Below are 14,355 nucleotides of genomic sequence, written 5' to 3' on the forward strand. Positions count from 1 at the left end.
GTCAATAAGGCTACCACTCGAAATGTGGCAGGCCAAAAACTGAGACATCCACTCACAAACCCGTTTGAGCCTATGAAGGGGCACCCGACCTCGCTCTCCTGTGCAAGCAGGAGGGCGGAAATGGGGTCGGTGCGGTGGTAGGCAAACAAAGGGGGGAGGAGCAATATTTTTGTATTGGTAAGAGAGATGTTTGAAAACCCGAGGACCAAACTAAAGATGCAGAAGAAGCAAAAAAAACTTGGGAGAGGTAAAGCTGTAGAGTCATAAATGAGTAAGGTAAGTCTTTAAAGCCAAGTAAAACCCAAGGACACTGCAAACGCCCTTGTTAATTGCCAACTACTGTTCCATTCCTCCCCCACAAACCAGCTTGCTGCATTGTAGCTGCTGCAGCTTTCAGATCCTCGATTATCCACAGCTTCCCTTCCCCTTCCTCTGGCGAGAGATCAGTTTAGGCGTACGCTGCTCCAGCATTCATGCCGGCAGAGCCATGTGCTCCTATGCCCTGACGCCCAGAAATTCACCACGAACCAGCCCATAAACGTTATTCGATCGCCTGCGTGTTGTGGTCTTCGTGGGCTTGTTGCTATGCGCAAATAAGCCTCGATCGTGAGGTGCAGAGGAGCGAGGAGAGAGGAGGAGGAGGAGGAGCAGGGCGGAGAGACAGAGAGGGACACAGAGAGAGAGAGAGAGAGAGAGAGAGAGAGAGAGAGAGAGAGAATGTTTGCCTATGGCCTTGTACAGGCAGGGAAGTGGTTCGTGGCAGGTCGGCATAGCTCCGTTTGGAACAACTCTTCGTGCTCAAGATCATGGCGATGGCGACCAGAAGTTGCCCATCGGTGGACGGCACGGAAGCAGCTCGAGATATGTAGAAGCTCCCAATAGGACTGCCATGAGATCCAACAGAGGGAAACGGTTTTCTCGCTCAGCCAGGTTTCGTCCTTGTGGGATCGGCCTATTCGCTTTCCTCCTGCTGTGTGTGGTCATTGTCACAATCCTTGGCGGCGATTATCTTTTTTCCGTCGGCCGCAACCACAAAGGTGATTATGAGCATCTTGCTACTCGCTTGATCATCGCTACAGTTTGTGTGCTGAACTTACATTTTCACTCATTGGTATCACAGGTGGTCGCAGGTCTCACGATTATTTTGACAATAAGGTAGTAATGTTGACCTGGCCAGTTCTTCAAGTTAGCTCACGACTATGAAGCTCTCTCTCTACCTCTGGAAGGTGATCTGATTTTTTCCCGATGGCATGTTGGGTTTATCTCTGGCAGGATCATTCGGTCTTGTTTTCATTTTGGAATATGGGGAGTCATGGCCGTGGCTCGACGAAGGATAATACAAGTGAGAGTTTTTGCAATCTTTTGAGACCCAGTTTGCAAATACGGTCCTTCATGTCGAGACTGTGTACTCTAATCAAAATTTCTGACAAAAACGAGCTTCACGTCCAACCTATCACGCAACTTTTACCTTGGTGACTTTCGTCTAAAGTAATGAACACAATGGAGAGTCTGCAAGCTATTTCTTGTACACAAAACTGCACAATTGCAACAAATATCAAAGAAACTTCACAAGCTGCATCATAAACATCCACCATCCTGTCCTTATAGCTACATTTCCCTCCCTGCTGCCAATTCAAAATAAGAGGAGGTATAATGGACAGCATCTGACCTTGGAGTTTCTATCACCGACCCTTTCATATCTCATTAAAAATACCCTCTTTCATTCATTCTGAGTGCTCGATTTGTTAGGCAGGTGAAAAGGTTTAGGAAGTATACGCAGGTAAAAGTAGGACAAAGCAAATAAATATTTTCCATGCATTTAGGGGTCTTAATCCAACACCGCCCTTTCTTGATGAGCTCACAGTCTGACTCAGCCTGATGTGTTTCCCACACCAGGTCTGGATCTGAGTTAAAAGAACTTGTCTCTGAGAAGCTGAACAATATCAAAATATTTTACCTTGCTTGTGAAGGGGACATTTTCACTTGCTCATCACACAGTTAAATTTGTATTTTCATATGAATATGTACGTCTGAATTTGCTTTGGTAATTGGGTTCTTTAGTTGCTCTTACTTCTTTTGGCCTTGATGCTTCCAGCGGACTGGGGAGATGATGTTGGAAATGGCGATTGGAACAGTCATGATAAAAGGGAGAGGGCTCTTCAGTTTGGCAAGGCCTCTGTTGGAAACGACGAGCTTCTGGACAGGGATTCACGAGATTGGGATAAGGATGACAGGAGAAGAGACAGATATTTAGATTATGAGTCTGAAGATTCAGGCATCACTAATACGGAGGATGCTGAGCTGGGTAGTTTTATACAGTCTACTAGAAGCAAAGGAGATACAGATATAGGATTCGGGAAAGATGAGAGAACACACATGAACACAGATACTGATAAAATAAATGACGGTTTGTACAATGTAAATATGGAATCTGACTTTGGAATACATCAAGATGATACTACAAAGTTTCCTGATAGAAGTGGAAGTTTGTACAATGAGAGAGGTCGCAAAGAGCTTCAAAGATATGCAGAGGAGTATGAAGCTGCTTTAAAACTGGAAGCTCATTCATTTGGAAAGAAACATGCATCTGAATTTGAAAGTAGAAGCTGGCATAAGAGAGAGAAACTCGATGGTGATACTGTGTACAAGAATGTCGATGATGGTGAAGCCCATGCAAATGCTTCAACAGTACTTGAGTCAAATATGACAGAAATGGGTAGAACTGATAAATTTATCGAGGATGATAATGGTTACGATGAGTATGATGACACTGGTGATGAGGATGAAGTTTTTGATGAATCTGGAGGTGATGTGGAAGAGGAGGATTCCGGCAAGAAATCTGAAAGGGAATTACTTGATCCAAGAACTGATGCCCTAGGGTTGTCAAATCAGGAGACGGTTGTTGAACGTATGGACGGTTCCGTGGAAATGAAGCCTGCAAAGGTCTCAATTGCAAGGTATCCACAGGATGGCACCAATAAACGACAATCACAAGCTCTACGGAAAAAGAATGCAGTGCAGCGAAGGCTGAGTAAAAGGGCTAGGCAGCAAAGGCATGCAAGTAGGATTCGCTATATGTGACACTCTTAAGTATAGCAAATAATCTGTTTTCAACAGCTTACATATTACGTCTTCTGTTTGGCTTCTCAGGACAGTCATTTCTCTTTTTAACAAAATTGAACATGCTTTGTTCTCACTCAAGAATGTGATGATTCTCTGGTGAGCTGAAAATGTCTCTGTAAGGTGTAGAGCCAATGGTCATTTAAGACTCTTTCCTATGGTCTCCCTTGAAAATGAAAATCTGCTCCTGGAATGATAAATGACTGGATAAATTGGGACAATGGTATCATTGTCTTATGTAACACAGAGATCCATTGTATTGCCTTAGGCATGGGAAGTGAATGAACAGCCACAGTGGTGTGGACCAGAAGTGAATGGCCAGATAATGTGAATCTGGTTGCAATTTAAGTAGAAAGGTTTCAAATTAGTGTTGGGCATGTTCATAGATCCATCTTGATATAAATCATAAGAAACAGGAGGGAAGTCATTATGTCCCTGATGCCAATTTAGAACATCCCTTTGCCAAAATATTGCAAGTATGACTACATTTGCCTTGTGAAATGATACTTCAGACCTCTTTATTACGTCTTGTCATGGATTGATGTAGCTCCTTATCAACAACCTATACCACCGGATCAGAGGCTCATTTCTATTTATATAGTTGCTCTATGTGCGCTTGTAGTGATATCTCAACTCGAGAGTATAGGGAGGCAACATATGGATCCCAAATGTTCAATAGTTTGGGTGGGCACAATTGTCTAGGAATCATTTATATAAATGACAGCATTTTTGATTGCATGGTAGTTGCTATTGAAATTTGCAACAACCTAAATGATGTCCTTTGTCATGTGTAATATTGTTGGCTTTCTAGGAGTCTGTTCTTTGATTATATTGTTCTGCCTCTTCATGTCTTGTTGTCCTGCATATGTTTGTCAAAGAATTCCTCTGGTGTCAGTGCAGGTTATCCCTGTGAGATAGATTTCCGGGACACCACTCGTGGTCTTGTTGAACCTGAGGCCAATTCCAGGTTTGCAAACTTCAGTTTGAAGTACATTGAGGTGGAAGATCCTCAAGGAATCACTGGCTGGGAACCCAGATTTGCTGGTCATCAGACACTTGAGCAAAGAGAGCGAACGTTTATAGCAACAGACCAAACTATACATTGTGGTTTTGTCCAAGGACTTGGCAGCTCCAGAACAATGGGGTTTGATTTGGCAGAAGATGACATGCAATTCTTAAGCACTTGCAAAATTGCTGTTTCTTCTTGCATCTTTGGGAGCTCAGATAACATCCGCTCGCCAAGGGGCAAAAAGGTATGCAAGGAGTTCTCTCTCTGTTTTTTGTTATTGGGCTCACAAACAAAGATGGTTTTGTTTCTCTTTTTTTGGGGGGTAAAGACTTAGATACATCTACCTAGGAAAGAAATGGGTGCTAAAGCTACTTAACACACCCTATAAGTTGGGGAGATTATCTGCTTGAAGTCGAAGGTGAAAAACTAAGGTAGGGAAAACCAGCTTAACTTGGATAACCTGTCAAGGTGTATGGAGATACAAAGAGAGGTTTGAAAAGTATTGTAGGTGATAGATCATGACCGGTAGGTAAAGCATCGAGAAAGAATCTCACTACCTGCATTAAAGAAAAGCTACACGTGAGCAATATCACCTGAAAATCCATGCTCCCTTTTTAATCCCTTCAGTCACGCCGTACATGTCATGACAAGAGAAATCACTAATCCGTGATTAGTAGACATTATATATTATACGCCAATGGTGTAACATGTATATGTATTTATGATGGACACCGACCAATTTGTTTCGGCGGTGGATCATCTCAGTAGATAGGACTAGCTGAGCTGGAGCCACTGCTTTAGATGGCATCAAATTTGGACAAGTGACACTTATTCTATCTAATAAAAATGTGCACACGTGTCTAGGTCCTAGGGGCAATAGGAAGAGAAGGGTGCATTAAGGTGCATTGAATGGTAGATGCATGGGTCATAGGCTAAGGGTAGGTGTAAATGGGAAGATGGAACTTGAGTGATCTCAAGGGACACTAATGAAAGGGTATCACCCTTTCATTGTGAATCTCGTGTAGCATTCTCTCTATCACCTTGCATTCATCTGCCATCTCTCTATGTAGGTCCAAATAGAAACACGTACTCTCACGAGGGCGCCCTTTCCCATTGGAGGACCAATTGGCATTCAAATTTTGCATGCATTGCACACATTTGCATTCTTGAGAAATCGGTTCTTCACATTTGGTATCAGAGTTGTGGCAATGCACGACTGGGACAAAAGAAGAGCGTGCAGGACGGAGGCACAAATAGCAAGCGCGAGTGTACGAGAAGATTGCGTGGAAGAGAGCTGCACAAGGAGGTGATGCATAGGGGAAGGCTTCACGGAAGACACAATAAAAGAGCGTAGTAGAAAGGTTGTGCGCGTGCGGAGAGGGGCGCATGTGCGCAAATTGAGGCGCGATGCAACAGTGTAAAAGAAGTCCGTTTACAAAGGCCGAGTTTTGGAGGCCCTCAACGGGAGGCTGTCAACCAAGGTGCGAGTCTGGGAGGAAGATATTTCTCATTCTTGCAAATCTTGGATTTTGGAGCCCCTGAGGTAAGGGATTTCTTTGAATTTTTTGGTCTTTGGATTGGGAACCGGGTGCCCTAACGGGTGACTCCCCCCGTGCGAATAGACTTTTAAAACCCTTGAATGGTGAGGAAAAGAGACCCCCCCGTTCTCCCCAATGGAAAGTCGGATTGGAACAAGATTATAAGGGGGTGATCCACCCATCAAGTACCCCCTATAACGGTATCTAGAGCACCAATCGGCTCAAAACAAGTAGCCCAAACGGAGTGTATCAGTTTACAGCATAAAAACAAGGAAGAAAGGCTAAAAGAGAAGAAAGAAGAGGTCATTTGAAGTGGTTTTTCGACACATGCGAAGCGGGAGTCCAGATAAATACCACCAACTCTACAATACTTAACTTTTGCTGTAAAATAAACCCCTTTTTTGAAATTACAGCAAAGTCATTTTCTCTCTTGTATTACTAAAAGGAAAGAATGGAAGGAGAAGGAATGTTTAATAATGAACTTGTCCTTTTTCCTCCACTACTAGAAGGATATAGGGAGAGAACACCATCACCTCCTCCTGAAGAGGATAATTTAGATGAGAGTTACACACATATTGAATATGATAACCCACGTATAGAATTACCTTCATCTCTCTTTCGAGAATCTTTTGATAGGGAGTTTTCCTTTAGAAATGAAGGAAGAAACGAGTCTCTCCAAGAGCAAGGCATTGAATTTACGAGTCTCTCCAAGAGCAAGGCATTGAATTTACGCCTTTAACTCAAAATCCTATACACATGGATTATAATCTAAGTGCGAGAGGGACAGAGGAGTCTCCCATTGATAAGCTGGTTTCTCAGCTTAGCCATATGATTGAACAGTCCATTATGATAAAATTTGGGACTAAGAGTGCTGAATTTTGGGGATGAAGATTTTGGTATCCCATCCAAGAGAGCCAAATTTCAACATCGAGAGAGAATAGAGTTCCCAAAGTATGATGGAGCAAGAGAGGCGAATAAAATCCTCAATTGGATTCGCCATTTTGAGCTATATTTTGTCCATCAAGATAAGACCGACCACGAGAAGCTTGCTCTTGCCACACTGTATCTACAGAAGGATGCTTTGATGCGGTTGTTCTTATTACAAATGGGGAAAGAGCCTATTCTTCAATGGTCCAAATTTGTAGAGCAGCTTAAGGCCACTTTCATGCCTCCGAGGCATGAAGAATAATTGACCTTCCGCTGGGAAAGGTTCAGGCAATTCGATAACGAGAGTAATGCTGAATTTACAGCTAGGTTCTAGAAACTCTCTTTAGAGTTAATTGAGAAGAACGAGGATGATAGAAGGAAGAAGTATTTAGCAGCCCTAACCCCGAAAGGGAGGTATGAGGTTGAAATGTTCAACCCAACCACCTTGAAAGACCTCACTAAATTGGCTGAGATTGCTGAGAGGAAATTGAATCCTAGGAAGCCTTTCAACAAAGGAAAAGAGAAAGCTATTGTACAAAATGTTAACAGCCAATCACGTCTTGGATGGATATTTCCTTCCATGACCGATGATGAGAAGAAAAAGCTAATTAAGGAGGGTAAATGTTTCGGATGTAAAAAACATAAGCCAGGGCATCCATTGCATAAATTTCCTACTCTATTAGCCAAAATTGCCAAAATCAATTATGTAAAAGGGAAAGGCAAAGCATCCAAGCAGAAGGATGAGGCTTCTACCTCCTCATCCCAAGACTCTACGGTGAACATAGAACCAAGAGTAAATGCTATCCATTCAGCCAACACTGGTGTATGGATGTGTGAACTGAATAGAGAGTAGGCATATTCATTGTAGAGTATGGACAGAGAATAAAGAATCTTCTCCTCCATGTAGAGCGTCTTATAGGATGAATAGGGCTGAAATAGAAGAGTTGAAAAAAAAAAGAAGAGATTGAAGGTCTATAGTTTCTATAGACTAAGTCGTTCTCCATCGCAAAATCGACTATGGCCGAGGTCTACCTAGTTCAGTAACACATTTGGGTGAGAGAACATGTTTTGAATACTAACCAGTTTGTTGAGAACATGTTTCATCTTATTGAGCAGGTTATTATGAAGAGATTTCAGCAGCTTGGTATTTAGAAGAGAATTCTGAGTATGAAGAGATATTGAAGAGGCAATGCAGTGGTACTTCTGCATTTTGAATATTCAGCATCAAGAGGAACCAAAACTTGAAGATGAGATTCAAGTTCTGATCCAAAAGAGATTGTGTACTACCAGGAGAAGACCATTTGCAAATTATGAAGAGCAGATGCGAATGCAGAAGTTAAGAGAAGCGTACACGAGAGAGACGAGAGGATCGAGAAGAGGACTTTTGTCCATTCAAGCAAAAGGGAGTGTCATGACAAGAGAAATCACTAATCCGTGATTAGTAGTTTTAAAACATTATTATATATTATACGCCAATGGTATAACATGTATATGCATTTATGATGGACACCGACCGATTTGTTATGGCGGTGGATCATCTTAGTAGATAGGACTAGTCGAGCTGGAGCCACCTCTTCAGACGGCATCAAATTTGGACATGTGACTCATTCTATTAATAAAAATGTGCAAACACGTGTCTAGGTCCTAGGGGCAATAAGAAGGGAAGGGTGCATTAAGGTGCATTGAATGGTAGATGCATGGGTCATAGGTTAAGGGTAGGTGTAAATGGGAAGATGGAACTTGAGGGACATTAATGAAAGGGTATCACCCTTTCATTTTGAATCTCATGTAGCATTCTCTCTATTCACCTTGCATTCATCCGCCATCTCTCTGCATGTAGGTCGAAATAGGAACAAGTACTCTCACGAGGGCGCTCTTCCTCATTGGAGGGCCAATTGGCATTCAAATTCTGCATGCATTGCACGCATTTGCATTCTTGAGGAATCGGTTCTTCACAGTACACCATAATAACAATCGAGGGGGAAGGGAAGGATATTCCCCGGAGAGGGTTTTCAACAAATCCTAGTCTAGACTTTCAGTGGACAACATGCCACCTTCCCACTTCATGGGACATTTATGTCTCTTCATTGTTGTGGAATTATCAGTTTGAGGGCCTTTTTACCAGGCTAGATTTCTATGTTTGTACGTATTATTGTACAGCATGCCATGTTTACACTGTTTGTGGGTGTCCTCCATACTTTGTTAGCCATGTTCACACCGTTTGTGGGTGTTATGCATACTTTGTGGTTGTCTTACATACTTTGTTAGTCATGTAACTAATTTCACGAGTTGTATAGGTAGCATGCTTTGATGTATGAGAACGAAATGCTCTCTTCCCCCCCCGCCCCCCCGCCCAAATAGAGATGAACTTTCTATTAATGCTTAAAAACTCAACCATGCGAACCAGCAATCTGTGTGGCACTGGTCGTGGGAGGATCAAAGGGAAAGAAACTGGCTGTCAACGAGCCTGTTCTCAGAGAACCCAGCTCACTGCCTAGGGCATCTCTAAAAGAGGGCCAGCAGTGAGGGTGGAGGACTGCACATCCAGCGAATATCTTGATATGTGAATACATAAAAAGATACATGCAGGATAAGTCTTGCAGAAATGTGCCCACTTCTCAGCGGTCGCCCTAGATCTTGACGTCTTGCGCTCCCACATGGCGCAGAGGGTGTAGATGCTGTCCTGCCAAATCGTGAGGATGGTAGCTGCTAGGGTGACCTGGTGGCCTCCCATCACCAAGCTGCAGCGTGCAACCTAGATGTTCCAAGTAGGGATGACGGTTACTATCTCCCAAAAGAGGTTTTCTTCAAGGGAAGAAACAAGATGCTGTTGAGAAGGGGGAGTTGCATTTTGTACCTCGACAGATCCTTTGTCCCTAGATCTTTCAAGCTTTGGTGACCATGTCAATGGATAAGGTGTGGCCTCCCTTCGTCAGTTAGGCTTCCCCTTCCTCAATTGCATCCTCTACTTCCGAGCCACTATCTAGAGAGCCCCTTGCACAAATCATTTGTGCTACAGGGCAGCTCCAGAGGCAGTTTGGGATCATATCAAGGTCACTATCCGACCGACATCTCCTCTAGCTAGGAGCTGATGGCCGTGGCCAGCGGCTAGTGCACAAGCACAACCAAAACTTTGGGGATGGTCTCTTGGGGCACTTGTTGCTCAATCCAATGTCGCTCTCTCAAATAGTCCAGGCGGCCACCTCCAATTGGAGGCGACGACTGATGCGTGTCGTGCATGAGAAAAAGGGCACCTCCACATATATCTTCGACTGTCCTACTCTGGACGACGAAAACCACCCTTTGAGATCCCAACGGGCCCTCCCACAACCATAGGTGCCATGGTGCCTTGTGCTTCAAAGTGAGTGGGCCAGGTCTATGGTCCAATCCTTTGCCCAAGTGGCCCACTACTTTGATTCCTTGCCACTCAAGCATGCCTAGGGTCCCATCCATCTCTGCTCTTGTCAGAGGGTTGTCGCCTATGACTTTGCCTCAGTGGGAAGATGACTCTAAGCTTTGAAAGACCTGGCGGTCCCATTATGCTTAGTGCGTCCACTGTCCTAGCATGAGTGTCTCTTGATCTTGAACCTTCAGAGCCATAGAAGGGGCTGGTGCTCAAACCCCTCTTGGCACCGAGGGCTGAGCCCAACGAGTCCTTTTAACAGATGTTGCCACACCCTATGTAGACTCTTCATCGAGGGTGAGCCCTTCCCGATGAGGGGGGCCGATGAGAAGATCTACTGATGAGACTGCTGCCATTGACAACTTGTGTGGAGGGTGGGCTTCTCACGAGCTTCTAGGGCTCCAGGCTTTCCCAAAATAGGCTTTGCTTTGCATCTTCGGGTCAATGAGGTCAAGTCCTCCCTCTCCTTGGTGTAGCATCATCGTCTGACGAGTGGACTTTGTCTCTAGTGTCCTCGCCATTGGATCTTGCCCACAAGAAGATGTGCACCAAGCGCTCGAGCTGTTCCATGCTTCCTTAGTGAAAACACCAGCATGGGAAGCCGTAGCCAAGAGAACCTAGTTGGTCATGAGGGCCCGCCTAGCTAGGGAGAGGTTGGATGAGCTCCAATACAAAAGCTTGCTCCGCACACTCTCTAGCACAGGGCCGATCTATTACTCTGCTAAAATGTCAATGCCCAATTGTCTGCGTAAATAGCTCATTGTTTGATCTCATGGGATCTAGCGAAAGCCAAGAACGGACGATCTTTTGAATCTCCTTAGTTGCCGTAAGAAAGCTAGTTGGTTTGGTCGAGTTGATCATGGACCCAAATGCCTGGTAGAACACCTTTAGGGCACCTTTGACTCCCTCTAGGCTCTTTGCCCACTTGCCTCTATTCCACCATTGGTGACCCCCCTCTTTTCTCCTTCTTCCCTGCCCGTGCCTCTGTTCCTCCATTGCGGCTGCCCACCTCCGCCTCTCCACCATGAGCTGCTGGGAGGTATTGGAGCTATGTGCATCTCATAGTGAGTGAGAGTTGATTTGTGGGTGTGCCCGCCCTGTTGAGGTTAGGTTTACTTCTAAGTGGAGGCCTATTCCAAGGCTGTAGGGAGGGTTGCATGGCCTAGGCTGTTGGGCTGCCTGGCTAGGCCGTTTTAGGCCTTGACCCTGGTCAGGTCAATCGACCAGACCTAGGTCGATCGATTGACCCTGGGTTGGCCACATGGCAGGCCTATATAAAGCCTTGCTTCCTCCATTGCTGGACACATGTCTTGGAGCGTTTCTCCTCCTTTGTCTTTGGGTGGGTCCTTTGCTGTATATATGGTTGCCATTCCTCATATCTCTGGAGCTAGCTGATATGTGGGCAGTTTTGATCATTGAGAGAGACACAGAGACCACCCGCGGCATGGAGAGCGACTAGAGCACACTTGATTGAGGTCCCGGCCTATCAAAGCTTTCCTCAGGGGAGACCGCCCGAGACGAGGGGTCACTCTGGAGTCTGAACATAGCCCAGCAGGTTCAGAGATCGAGGAGACCATGCCACCACAGCGTGAGGCAGCCCAACAGACGCAGATCCGAGATATTCTCACCGCTCATAGACGAGCCACAACGGTGCCGGGCTTTGGTTTCTGATTGTCGGAGTTCCACCTCTCAGCCTACTTCAGTTAGTATTTGATTTGTACTTGATTTTTGCTCGAGCTATTGAGCTCTTTAGATCAGCAAAGTACTGAGCAAGGGCCCTAGCGCGCCTGTTGCTCCAGCCCATTGAGGCTTGCATGAGTTTTTCTTTTTTGGTGTACTTTGTGCTTTGTCCCATAGGCTTGGGAGGCCTCTCGTGGACGTTAATACGTCTTTCTTTCTTGCTTCGCTCTCTCTCTCTCTCTCTCTCTCTCTCTCTCTCTCTCTCTTTGTCTTTGTGATGTATGCTGCACTGCACCACTCTCATAGAACTTGCATAATGGTGCCACCTAGATTACTTTGCAGCCAATATATTTTTAATGAGGAATTTGTTCAGAGTTCAGCTTTGATAGGCATTCTTCGGAAACCACTAGGCTTATTTTGTGAGGACAAAGGCAACAAAATTCAATACATAGTGCTAGGAACAAGAAACTACTAAGAAAGCAAGCATTGAATTAGTTTGTATTCTTATATGGAATGGTGTCAATTGCATGTATACCATGTCCTTTGATGCCGTGTGTTGCAAAATGGACTTTCATTGTGTTAGACTTCAAAGCAAGAGGATTCTGCGGTGTAATGAAGGCCAAGATCAGGCCAAGTTAGTGAGGGTTAGGCTTGATTTGGCTTAGTGTATTTTTAGGCCTAGAGGGGGGGCAAAAAGGAGATATAGTAGAGGGAGATTATATTAGTCCACCTCCACACCTTTGTACGGACCTTTTGATGTGACATCTAATCCTATCTACTCTCCCTCCTCCTTCCTGCTTCTTGCTGCCTATGCTCACACACTCTCTCTCCTCCCTATCTCTATCTCTCTGTTCCCTTATTCTTCTCTCTCTTCCTCTCTCCTTCCCCTTCTCCTCTCTTCTCCTCCCTTCCTTCTGGTATTCTTTTCCCATCTCCAAATTTGCCCCTTCCCCCTTTCTCTACATTGGTATTAGAGCTCCGACCCTGACACCGTTGCTTTCCCTCTTTCATCTTCCTTCCCAACTCCAATAGCGCACTAGTGTCAACGCCAAAGCCTAGCTCGCCACTAGCAACTCAACCGGCAAACATCAATCGTTTGCAGCGCACAACGTGGCACAACTAATCAATCGTGAACTACGTGAGCTTGTACCACAGTGAGAGCAAAAGCAAGCAAGCACCTTACTATAGTGCGACTGACGGCTGACTGGGAAGCATATGCTAGATCCACGACCCTTACGAGGGACTTTGTGATATTTGGATAAGCAACAACGATGCATAAGAATCTTGCAGCAGCACTCTCGGCAACGGAGGCCTAGCGGGAACCAAGCAAACAGTGAGGGGAATCAACATCCTGAATCAGCCGCCCCTTACTCGTCTTTCCCGATGCCCAATCAATCGGAAGCAAGCTGTGTGTTTAACTAGCCAGTTCCGTCTCCAGCTTATCCCAGCTTGTCTGTTACCCGCTCTTGTTTTTGTCCATTTTCGTCCATCACCCGCTCCTGCTGCATGATCATCGTGAGCTTGCCCGTTCGCCGGTTGCGTGATGGTCTTGCCTCACGTACCCACGACTCTCGTCCTGTGTCCCCCGTACGCCTTCGTCGCCATGCATCCGCCAGCGCCCGTTGTCACACCCTCGCCTCTGCCATGCCGACGCCACGCTTGTCCAACCAACCTTAGTTGTGCAAGTCTTCCTAGGTTAGTTCAACCGGGGATTAGTAGGAAGGTTAGGTTGTTAGGTTTCGCCAGTCAGTTAGCCTTAGTTAGGTGAGTGAGGTTAGGTTAGTTGGATTGGGTTAGGTTAGAAGGCCAACCTGACCAAGGCTAGGTTCAATCATGGTCAGGTTAGGTCAGACTAACTACCTGTCCTAACAGTTCTAGAGGTCTTAGGTTAGGGCTGTCCTAACTGTGCTAGGTGACTTAGGTCCCCCCCCCCCCCAAAAAAAAAAAAAAACTCAGAAAATTTCAGCCTCTTTTAAGGGCTCTCCACAGCCCTATTTTGGCTCATTCAAGCCCCATTTCAAAGCTTCTTTGACGACCTTTCTTCTGAGCCTCTCCATCGACATTTTCGTGTTTTCCACACACTATCTTAGGTGCTCATTACAACAGGGTTTTGCATTCGAGCTCCTCTCTCTAGGGCCAGTCACCATGCCACCGAAGCGCACCCCTTGTGATATATTGCAGGACACTGATGAGGCTGCTCAGTATGAGCAAGTGCCTACCATAGTGGCTGTATCCACTGGTGGTGCAGAGGTTCCTTCCACTTGGCCTCTCTCTCCTACATCTTGGGTTGTTCAAACTCAATTCCTTGCAGCATTCTCCTCCATGCTCCAGCATGATACATCTTTACAGTTGGGACAACATATGATTAGTTAGTAGTCTCAGCAGATTGGCCAGGTTGTCGCACATGCATTACTAGACAAAGGCAAGCAGCCTATACCCCAGCATGGGGTCCAATCAATTACATTGGATGTGTTACATCAAGTATTTTCCCCTTTTGGGCTTATTGAGAAGATTGTCATGCATCAGATTTCAGGTGGTCTACATGAACTACACTATGCCTCACAGGCTAGTGCATTGCAAGCACGAAACAGCTTGCAAGGTTGGGATATATATGACGGTGGCTGTACATTACACATTCAGCTGTTAGAACCGGCAAAGATGTCATTCCTAGGGTCATT

General features: G+C 45.3%; 1 protein-coding gene across 1 annotated transcript in view; it reads left to right on the top strand.

The window, feature by feature from the left end:
- The first annotated feature begins 337 nt into the window (after positions 1-337).
- Positions 338-14,355, top strand: part of LOC147886334 (uncharacterized) — a 64,714-nt gene continuing 50,696 nt past the window's right edge. The window contains exons 1-5 of the mRNA XM_087395413.1: positions 338-1,037; positions 1,121-1,155; positions 1,273-1,342; positions 2,096-3,061; positions 4,021-4,373. Coding sequence (XP_087251539.1) covers positions 728-1,037; positions 1,121-1,155; positions 1,273-1,342; positions 2,096-3,061; positions 4,021-4,373 — 1,734 coding nt within the window. The 5' untranslated portion in view covers positions 338-727. The remainder of the gene's footprint in view (positions 1,038-1,120; positions 1,156-1,272; positions 1,343-2,095; positions 3,062-4,020; positions 4,374-14,355) is intronic.

Source organism: Dipteris shenzhenensis, chromosome 24, assembly GCF_047967505.1.
Source record: "Dipteris shenzhenensis isolate YYH24624 ecotype China chromosome 24, Dip_SZ_1.0, whole genome shotgun sequence".
Lineage (NCBI taxonomy): Eukaryota > Viridiplantae > Streptophyta > Polypodiopsida > Gleicheniales > Dipteridaceae > Dipteris > Dipteris shenzhenensis.